The sequence below is a fragment of the Microcebus murinus genome, chromosome 8, assembly GCF_040939455.1.
Source record: "Microcebus murinus isolate Inina chromosome 8, M.murinus_Inina_mat1.0, whole genome shotgun sequence".
Classification (NCBI taxonomy): Eukaryota; Metazoa; Chordata; class Mammalia; order Primates; family Cheirogaleidae; genus Microcebus; species Microcebus murinus.
The window spans coordinates 1,145,559-1,156,115 of record NC_134111.1 but is presented as its reverse complement, the minus strand read 5'-3'; the positions used below and the strand labels follow the sequence as shown (position 1 = coordinate 1,156,115).

At 47.2% G+C, this 10,557-nt stretch overlaps 1 protein-coding gene across 1 annotated transcript; it reads right to left on the bottom strand.

Annotated features, from left to right (window-relative positions):
* Positions 1-1,501: 1,501 nt before the first annotated feature.
* Positions 1,502-10,184, bottom strand: LOC105869342 (cryptic protein-like). Its single transcript, XM_076005359.1, has 7 exons — positions 10,162-10,184; positions 9,024-9,095; positions 5,602-5,651; positions 5,334-5,507; positions 4,552-4,666; positions 4,318-4,427; positions 1,502-1,605 (listed from the first exon to the last, which is right to left on the bottom strand). Exons 1-7 carry the CDS (start codon positions 10,182-10,184, stop codon positions 1,502-1,504), a joined length of 648 nt encoding a protein of 215 aa, XP_075861474.1.
* Between the last annotated feature and the right edge of the window lie 373 nt (positions 10,185-10,557).

The following is a 10,557-nucleotide window of genomic DNA, read 5'->3' as shown; positions in this document are numbered from 1 at the left end:
AATAATGGCTTCTCAGTTAGTTGGTAAATAGATGATAGATAGATAAATGGCAACTTTGGTTTCCTTACTTATAATCAAGAATTATTCTACTAGAGGGATCCATAGTCCTAGTTCTTAATTTTCTACTTATACATTTTAAGTAAATATAATAAGTGTTTATACCCCAGATATTCATGCTAATACAGAACAATTCTTAGTTTTCCTTTCACCTACAGTTGCAGCCTCTCAAATGTGGAACTGTCCTCTTAGCTCAGTTTCCTAAGTGCAGCTGTTGACAATAAGGCCATGTGTCTTTGTGGCCTGCCAATGTTTTTCGGTACAGTTGGTAGTAGTACAAAGTATAAAAGATAGGTATTTTATAAACACAAATTCTGCAAATAGTATACACATATTTATCAAGTTCTTAGGATAAATTTGCAAAGTTCATTACTTTTGTTTGTTCCTATAATAATTAAACTGAAATAGAAAGTACTGCTCAGAATGCACTTGAAACTACTTAAAGACAACTTTGGTATCAAAAATTATTATTGTCCAGAAATATTTGTCTCAAAACTTGAATAATTATTTTTCTCATAAATCAATGGACTCCAAGTCAACTGTCTACTGAATTCTACCTTATTTTTCAACATTCATTTGAATATTACATTAAATTTATATTTCCAAAGTCAATAGCTGAAAAGGTTGAATATGCCAATAGATGAATTTACAATATAGAATTTTAAAAATTAGAATTGTATTACACGTGCTTATGAGCTAAAGTAGATTTAAGAGCTGAAAATATCAGTGGAAGGGTCCTCTACTTGACGTGTGCTCTCAGGGGAGACAGCCTACACAGCAGAGCCCGTGCTGGTTTAGCCCCGTCCTGCTGGGTCATGACAGACTCTTCAGATGAGGCAGGGCCTGCTTTAAGGAGGCAGCACTCAGGAGAGGGGGGCTCATCTGGGCCCCCTTAGCTAAGTTCTCTCCCTGCCTTGCCTTGCCCTGGGCTGCTGCAGCCACTGCTTCCTCTTTAATGGAGACATGATCACCCAGGAAGGTGCTAACGGCCATGGGAAAAGGGAGTGGGCACCAGGCTGTCTGCCTCCAGCCTTCCTTGTGGAAGACAAACATATGGCCCTGTCCCTCTCCCAAGGACTTGTGTCCTGAGGTGAGGATGAGCTCTGTGTGTGTGTATGTGAGAGAGAGACAGAGAGAGAGACAGAGAGAGAGAGAACGGCCCGCCCCTGCTCACACTCATCTCAATTGTAGACCTCGAAATAAGGCTCGGGGAAGCGAGAAATGCTCGTTGATGAAAATGTTTATTACACAATAAAAATAACCACCTAACGCTTCGGCCTACAGTAAACTCAACAAATCTGTCATTTACAACATAGAAAATTAAAGGGGACACCCACATCCACATGCGGCCTTCCCGCTGAGGACGCCGTGTTCCCGCAGTGGCACAGAGGGCTGGCCTCGAGGTGCCGAGGGAGCATCTGTGTGCTTATGTGTCTCTCCCTTCTCAGAGGAGGCGATGCAGGAGGACACAGGGCAGCAGGAAGAGGAAACTCTGCGCTCCACCTGAGCACGGTCCAGTAGCATGGGAGGCCAGAAAGTCTTTCAGGTCTGAAACCAATCACGGAGAATGCGTGAGACACACTGTCGCACATACAGTCGCAGGCTTGGCTTAAAGGAATGAAATAAAAATGTCTGCACCCTAAAGGCCTTATTCTGCCTTGGCTACCTCACTAGGCTTGGCCCCTCGACCTCCTACCCTGCTTTAGGGCTCCAGGCCCAGGTCTGAGCCCCACGCCCCAGGCCCCACGAGTTTCATGGTTGGATCTGAAACCGCACACGGTATTGAAGGAAGAGCTGTAAGAGCCCAGCGCAAGGAGGGGTGCTTTCTTTTACCTCTGCTATTCTTTTTGCTGTGGCCAGATACAACTAGATCTGAGGGAAACTTGGCAAGCTGAAGGAGAATTACTTCATGGTTTTTAAAGGCTAACAAAGATATAGCCCTTCAGCCTTTTTATTTAGCACACAAGTAGGCCAGGGCGACCTTTTGGGGAGTTCCACACAAGTCATTCAGCAATGGAGCAAACAGATCTGACTTAAAAGCAATATAATAATATAAAACAGCTTGCATACATCTGTTTCAAAGAAGGTCCAACTTTCCCCCCAAATTAGTCCTCATAACATTTCCTTGACTGGGGACAGCTTATCCAACAGAAGGAAGCTGCCAAGGACACTGCTGGGACAGTGAACAGCCTGGCACTGTGGGTTACCCCCAAGGCACTCATCTGCTGGCCTGTGCCATTGCCTACATTGGACCCATCACAAGAGGCCAAGCCTGAGCACCTCATCTCCGCCCCCACCCTGAAGGTCCCTGACTAAGGTCTCTGCCGGGCTGGGACCCCAGCCCAGAGCTGCTGAATGGGAATCTCTAGAGTGGAGGGGCCAGTATCCATCTTGACAAAAGCCTCTGGTGGTGATTGTCACATGAAGCTGACAGCCCACAGGCAGGGCTGCCAGCTCCATGAGAGCATTCCTACAAGTAGGCGCAGGCCTGGCCTGGCCTGGATGTAGGGTCAGGCTGGCAGGGAACAGGCAAATGAGGAAGGGCCCAATGACAGGAAACTTCTCCCCAGAGCCGCTCAGCAGAGGCCAGCCCCACTTTCCTCCAAGACAGGCCTGCCCTGCCCTCTTTTACACCTCCAGGAGATGCCCCCTGAATTTGGGAACCTGGTGTGAGCAATGGAACAATGAAAATTGTTCATTCACAAGTAATGATGCAGGTAAGCACCTGCACCAAAGACCACTCTATACCTGTTCACAGGTGGGCTATGGTGGGATCAGTCAGAAGGCCAGACTGAGGGATGGGACCGAGGTCAGGCTCACTCCCAAACTGGCTGCTACCTCCCCAGATCACTCTGCCTTGGGAAAGAGGGTTGTTCCAGGATGCCAGAACTCCAAAATAGGAACCCCAACATCTGGGCCCAGGCAAGGATCCAGAGAAGCTGGTGCTAAGACAGGTGCTTACAGCACGAGAAGAAGTTGGTCAGGTCGGCTATACTGGGTCCATGTTGACCTTACCCCAGGAGAAGGGAACAAGCTGCCCACGGGGAAGGATTCAGGCCACCTTGGCAGTCATTTCTTGTCTATAAACCCAAAGTCTGCTGCTGTAATCAGCTTCATGACTTTGGCTAGGCCGAGTCAGCCCCTCATGCAGAAGTCCCCCAACTAGGGCTACGAGCACCATGAGTGTGCCTCCCAGGGGCCCAAAGTCACCCTTTGAACTTAGAAAATATTAGAACCTCCTCTATATATTAATGTTTATGGAAAAACTGAAAAACAAGCTTTATTCATTTTTACTATGCTTTTTAAAATCTACAAAATCAATGATTTTGAAGCCTAACATTATTTTAAATTGCTGGCACTGTGCAGAGCTTGCTGAGGAAGGGGGGGGCAGAAAGTGGGGGTGAGGACTGTGCCTTCATTGAGAGTGTCTTTTACTGCTAGTACTACCAAGGAGAGAAAAAGAGAGGGGGAAGGAAGGTGGTTAAGAGCTACACATTCAGTAAGTGTGCTTCTCCACCCAGACCTGCCAAGTGCAAGAGGGTGGAGGCAGAGGTTGGATTTAAGTCCTTTGCCCCCTGGTGCTGCCGTCCCTGAAGTCCTGGCAGGGCTGCCAGAGAAGGAGGGGTGGATGTGGGGCTGCAGGGCAGTGCCACCATTAACTATGACCTTTGACAGCCGCAGTGCCCAGTTAACTGTGGGGGGATGGAGAGGGTGGGTGAGGGGCTTAGGGGCACACAGCAGGGCCAGACACCCAGGGCTGGCAGGGGCAGAGGCTGAGCTGAGGCTGAAGGGCTGCTTCTGCCAGAGAGGAGAGAGGGAGTGGGATGTCAGGTTGAAATGCTGGCCTGACCCTAAAGGGCAAGCCCTGCCCAGGCCAGCAGAGCAGAGGCGGTCCCCTCCTGCCCCAGTGCCTGCTGTAGGGAACTCACTGGAGATTTACTCAGGTTCAGCCCTGCTTACCAACTTGTCAGCTGCTAAATTCCACTCACTGAAAAGGACAAGGACCTATAAGGACACTGTCTGGAAACTACCTTTAAACCCAGCAATCTGGATATGAGAAACTTAAAAACAAAATTCAATTCACTATGTGATTCACAGTCAATGTGATTTTCTTGAATGATGAATCGATCAAGCTTGCTCATGTCTGTGGCACCTGGCACTTGAAGATTCTGCTCTACGGACTGGTATGCAAAATGAGCACAATGAAGGCGCGACTGCACCCATGTGAGAGCTGTGAGCAACTATCGCGCGCCCTCTTACCACAGCGGCCGAGCGTCTGGCGAGGGAGGCAGTGCAGGGCCCCAAAGACGCACCTGCAGAGGCGGCAGCCACGGAAGGTCCAGGCTCCGTGCGTCAGGGCGCCGCATTCGCTAAGGAAGGCGACCCGGAGTCAGTGCAGCGGCCTGCGGGTCCCTCCCGGGGGCCACTACCCGTCCCGCCTCCCGCGCCCCTCCCCCCGCAGCCCCCGCCCCGCCCGCGCGCACCTGCGCCCACCTGCGCCTCTGGTCGTGCTCGCAGTAGCGGCCGGTGAAGTGGGCGGGGCACACGCAGAAGCTGCCCAGCACGCAGGTGCCGCCGTTCCGGCAGCAGCGCGGCCGCGGGGGCGCACCTGGGGGGTCACCGGTGTCAGCTCCGCGCAGACAGCCGCCCTCTGGGATAGCCCGCCTGGAAGGGCTGGCCCTGACCGCCCGGAGGCAATAAAACCAGCTCCCTGCTAAGTGTGTTTGCTCGGGTAAACCGGGTTTGTTAATTTAGGGATTTGAAACAAACTACCAGGGGTACCACCTGGCAGGTTAGGTTTTCTTTTCTCCCTTCCTTTCACATGTTAAAATCAGGCCAAGTCTTCTGGCGACAGTGATTAAAGACAGGCCTAGGGGGTGGGGGGCGACCACCCACGGGTGTGATGTCGCCAAACCTTCTGGCTAGGGGCCTCCTGGGGACAGGGCTGTCTGCCCTAAGCCAAGCAAGAATCCGCTGTTATCTTGGTTTGGGACATTTGTTTTTAAAACATTTAAATCACAATTCTCTAGATCCGCAGCAAAATAGCCATTTAAGAGCAAATGTAACATTTTACCAATGAAACAGTAAAACTTTTAAAAGAGTGAGCTCACTAGGAAATATTTTTTACTTTATAGTGTATCATCGTTTGAAGATGACAAAATGCTGTCCATTGGGTTTCTCATTTTATCCTTATTACATCCCATATTGTTTCCAGATCCTAAACTCTGCGCTGACACGGAGGATCCCATGACGTCGTGGGCAGCACTGGGACTTACGCTCTCGGAAAGCCGGGGAGCAGGAACCGGAATCCTGGGGACCCCAGCGGTCCACGCCCACGTTCACAGCGCTAAAATTATCCACGGTCCAGCTGGGTGTAGGGTGTTGGTGCTTCTGAGTGGCAATATTGGTGACTTTTTCGTGACCGCTCTTATGTTTCTCATTTTGATAGCCTTTTAAAAATATTGAAAATATGAGACTGATAATGATTGAGAAACAAATATTTTATGCAATTAAAACTGAGGCTATGAATAAAATGCTTCTTACTGTTTCCCAAATGGATGATCTGTAATGCCAAACTGACCATAAACAGAAGCCTAAAATATTTAAAGAAAATAATTGCAGTTTAAAATATTAAAAATGTATAAGCAGAAATTCACATGTATAAAAATATGTAATGCAATCCTTATGTATAAATATATAATAATTATATTAAATCATTATAAAGATTTGGAATCAGGAAGCATAGCTTCCTTTAATGAGAAGGAACAGTCATGCATGCATTGCAATTTATACTGAGGCTTTGAGGCTCACCCTAAGATCTGGTGACCTCTGTCCTTACCTGAAAGGGTGCCTTTGAGTCATTTTCCACTGTCAAGTCCAGTTGGTATGAGAGTCTCCTTTTCTTATCAATATTTAGAAGATCAATTTCCAAGGAAGTTGAGTCTGAAGAGTTTTTGCATTGAAGTTGTCTTCATTCCAGTCCCTGGGGCAACTCCAGGACTCAGAGTGGATCAGTACAGAAGACTCAGGCATTTCCCCCTCTGCCAGGAGAAACAGCAAAGAGATCGTTCTAAGGCCCCTGAGGGGGGAGGACCCGGGGTGACCGATGGGGGCTTTTGGAGCCAGAAGGATTATCTCCTCAGTGAGGCCCAGCTGGGGGTGGAGACTTGGCTGACTCTGTCCGGGGCAGTATTTATGGTGCTGACAGCAGCAGGGGTGGCCAATGCCTGATGTAAAACACCGGTGTCCAAGGCAACAAGCCTTTTTCTCACACACACAAAAAAATAATAATAATTAATACCCCAACATGAACAAAAAACTTTCATAGGAAAATGGAGATTTTCTATGGCATACTCCTTGTACTGGGAGAAGGCCAGGAGCCCAGCTAGTACCGGGAGCCATGAGCCAGTGAGGACATTTGAATTGTGGCTTTCAGAGAAGCCTCATCACTTTGCAGATCAAGCCTCTTCTCTGTACCCAGCACTGCAGGCACTGTGCCCCTCTGGAGTAGGCACTATTATTACCCTGTAGGTAAAAGGTGAGGAAACTGAGGCTTAGAGAGTTTAAGTCCCTTGGCAGTCAGGTTTCTGAAAAATATGAAATGCACAGATATTATGAGGAGACACTACTGGGTAGGTATCTAAAGCTCACTGAACTAAGGCAGAAAGGTAGGTAGCATGCCACTGTCCCAGGAGCCTGTGTGGAACCCAAGGAGGGAGTTATTTGGGGGCCTCTTTTGGCACCTTCTAAGTCTGTTTTTCTACTTGCCAAAATAGGGACTTGGGCCCTTTTATCAGAGGACATCCTTGCAACTCTGTTGCAAATTGTTCTGTGATTTTGACATAAAAACTCGTTTCTGAAAATAGCATTCTTCTTCCAAGGTTGAAATAGTCTTTGATACCAATTTAATTCTTACACCTTGAGATGGGAGGTTTATTAAAGAAGCTGTTAAATAAACCCATACAGAATGGCTGAGCCCCGCCGTAGCAGGTCTCCCAGTGATGGGGTCCGTGGGCTGCCAGGGCCAGGTCAGACAAAGCCCTGGCCCAGGAAGGCGCTAGGCCTTCACCAACACTCTCACACCCAGGGTTATTACTAGTTAATTGAATCATTTGATTATACATATAAGTGTGAACTAAAATCCTCAACCCCTACCGGCTGACTCAATGGACCCCCTCGTGGCCAGAGGAATATTCAAGGGCAAAGTTGCCTGCCAGGAGGAGGGAGGTCAGACAGGCCTTATCATGCCCCCCTCCCTTCTTGGAGACTTCCTTTGTAACCCATTAATAGGCCTGAGGGTATGCAAGACACACCTGCAGGCCTTCTATTTGCAACAAATGGTGGCTTACCTCTGGTAAACAGTTTATGTTAAAACATTCCACCTCTTTAGACAAAGCTTCATGTCTTTAGCCAATTACAATCTAAAGAATCTTTAAACCCACCTATAACCTGTAAGCCCCCCCCCCTTCGAGATGGTCCTCCTTTTTGGGCCAAACCAATGTATACCTCCCACACATTGATTGATGGCTTTACCCATAACCCTTGTCTCTAAAATGTATAAAAACCAAACTGTAACCCAGCCACAGCGAGTCCACTTGCCCAAGGCCTCTTGGCAGTGGCTCCAGGTCATGGTCTTCAAATTTGGCTCAGAATAAATCTCTTTAAAATTATTTTACAGAGTTTGGATTTTTTTTTTCCGTTAACATAAGTTAAGTACTTTTTATGACTTTCAATCAATAGAAACTTCTATATGAGCTAAATGGGTTATATACTAAAATAAAACCATATATAAGCAAAAGGATTGTATTTCTTTGTATAAATACGTTTTAAAACCATTCATTTTACAGAATGACATTGAAATCAAATCCTTCTAATAATGTTAAAGTCTTAAAAACAGTTTCTAAAATCTGATTTCCCCCCATGGTTTGTTTTATTAAATTTTGCACAGAGGACATGTTTAAGCATATACAAAGGTTTCTGAGAGGATAAAATAAACTTTTTACTTTTATATATCTTAATTTCTGTGTAAGAAATCTTTCTCCACCCGCACTGAGGGTCCCTACCAGGCTTTCCACCCTAACAAAAAGCTGGGAGAATGATCCCATGAACTCAGGTTCGATGATTAATTATCAACCTTTGCCAATCTTCCTTTGTTTATTTCCTCCCCTATTTTTTTCTTAAAGTCCTTAAAAGCAAGCCCCAGATGTCATGACATTTCATGTGTCTGATAAAGTTTTAAAAATCTGCACTCTATAAGTGGAAACTGGAGAAAAAAGGAAAGGAAATGTCTTGCCAGCAAGACAAGATTGAGAGTCAAGGAACAGCCGTGGGCTATCTGCTTAAGATCCAAATTCCGCTCTGAGGAGGGGAAGGGCGACCTTTTTTCACCAGACTGTCACTGCTGCCCACACAGGGCTTTGTGGTCCTGGGTTGTCTCCTTGACTGGAAGGTCTTGTAAAAAGCGTTTTGCATTTCACTGCTGAGGAGCAGGGGTGTTTGCCATGAGGGGCACAGCTGCAAGGATTGCCTAGAAGCCACTGGAGTCGCGGGAGTGTGGTTGGCTGCCCCAGGGGAGGGCCTCTCTCCTCCTTATCAGTTGTCAACAGATAAGGCTCCTGATACCCAGCAATCAAACCTCAGCTGGAACATTCAGACTCTAAAACCCTGTGGGGACTGTCCCCTAGTGGGCTGAGTGAGAAATGGCTCCCTCCACACTCCTGCTGTCTTTGGCTGGGCTCCTTTCTGTCTTTGTGAATTTTCCTAATCTAGATATTTCCTGTAAGTGGGATCATACATTATTTGTCCTTTTGTGTCTGGCTTATTTCACTGAGCATAATTTTTTAGGGTAATTCATGTCGTAGCCTATGTCAGAACTTCACTCCTTGTGATCGAATCATATTTCATGGAGTAGATACCCCACGTGTTGCTTACCTGGCATCTGTCAGTGCATACTCGGCTGTTCCCACCTTTCCTGGGAACACAGTGAGAGCACAGCCATCTGCATGCTGCCGAGGGAAGCCTCACTTTCAGCTTCCAAACTGTGGGAGAATAAATGTCTGTGGCTTAAGCTGTCCAGTCTCTGGCATTTTGTTATGGCAGCCCAAGCAGACTATTATACCAGGTTTTTGTTTTTCCCATCACTGTAACGTATTATGTAATTTAGTAATTTTTGCCAAGTTTAAAGTGCATTTATTTATACTGGTAGTTTTCTGGAAGTACAAAGAGCATCTTTTACTCAGGGTCCTTGCACAGACATCTTCATGAACAGGAACAATCCTCCTCAGAGTCCTCACCTGCCACAGTGGCAGCCCAGCCAATGTCCCGTTAAATGGAATGGTGAATCTAGAATGTGTGGCCCTTCCCAGCCCTTCAAAAAGCCCAGCAAAGCCTGAGGTGCTCTTCTCAGAGACTAGGCAGTGACCAAGTGACACAACAGCATGTCCCACTAACCCCCGTTTTGCAGATGCAGCCGCACCCAGATGAGGACCTTCACTCATACTAACTTATTGTTTAGTATAATTAGCAATGCAAAAGTCTGCTGGAACAGGTTTACTTGAAAAAAACATGGTCATAAAAAAATGGAAAGCAGAATTTCCCTGAAATAAAAATAGCAGCTTAAAATAAATGCACCTTAAAAGAGACATTTTATTTTTTCAGATCTGTGGAGGAGGCAGGCAGGCGTGTGCTGAAGGATAGGCCTGGAGTGCAGTGACCTCCTTGCAGTTCCAGCTATGAATGGGGATGTCCCCTGATGTCTGGTGGCAAACACAGTGCCCAGGTGGTGGGGCGGGGTGGGAATCAGTCTGCTGGCTGTGCTCTGCATGTCACCTGGGGAGACAGTGAAAAAACAGACAATGACCCTGCAGTGTCTGAGAGCTTGGGTCAAGGAAAGTTTGGGACCTCACCTGGGGCAGTGTGAGGGAGAGTCCAAACTGAAGTGTGAAAAAAGAGGTTGATGGGGTAGGAGGGTTCTTCCCAAGACCCTTCCTCCCTTCCCTCTTCACTCCCCTTGGCCCTGACTGAGCTCTTAAGTCACTCAGGATGAACTTCAGATTTAGAACATGTTGTTATGTCGCAGCTTATTTGAGGGGCCCCAGAGCCTACACATCCTCCACTTCCAGCCCCATGGCGTCACCCCTTGCTTGGCACCTGTGGCTTCCCACAGGGAAGTGGGAGACAGAGTGGGAGTCCCCATCCTTTTGTGATCTGCTTTCCCATGGAGATGACTCCCAAGCCCACCCTCAGGGCAGGGTCTCACAGGGGCCCGGAGCTCAGACAGGGCTCTTCAGGGCCCTGTTGGAGACTCTGCCACATACATAGATTAAGATTAATGTTTTACCATATTTGCTATTATATTTATTTTGTTTTTACTGATGAATACACACTTCTTCCCCTGAAATATTTCAATATTCAGGATGCCTGAAAAGTGAGGCCATTTTTCTGCATAACCACTGTCAACTGAAGAAACAAGTTCATCAATTTGAAGAGGAGACTATTAAT

Coding starts and splice junctions, on each gene's coding strand:
- LOC105869342 (XM_076005359.1), bottom strand. CDS start 10,184: ATGGGGCTGGAAGTGGAGGATGT. Junction 5,508..5,601: donor GATCATCCATTTGGGAAACA/GTAAGAAGCATT, acceptor TATTTTTAAAAG/GCTATCAAAATGAGAAACAT. Junction 4,428..4,551: donor GAGCACGACCAGAGGCGCAG/GTGGGCGCAGGT, acceptor CGCCTTCCTTAG/CGAATGCGGCGCCCTGACGC.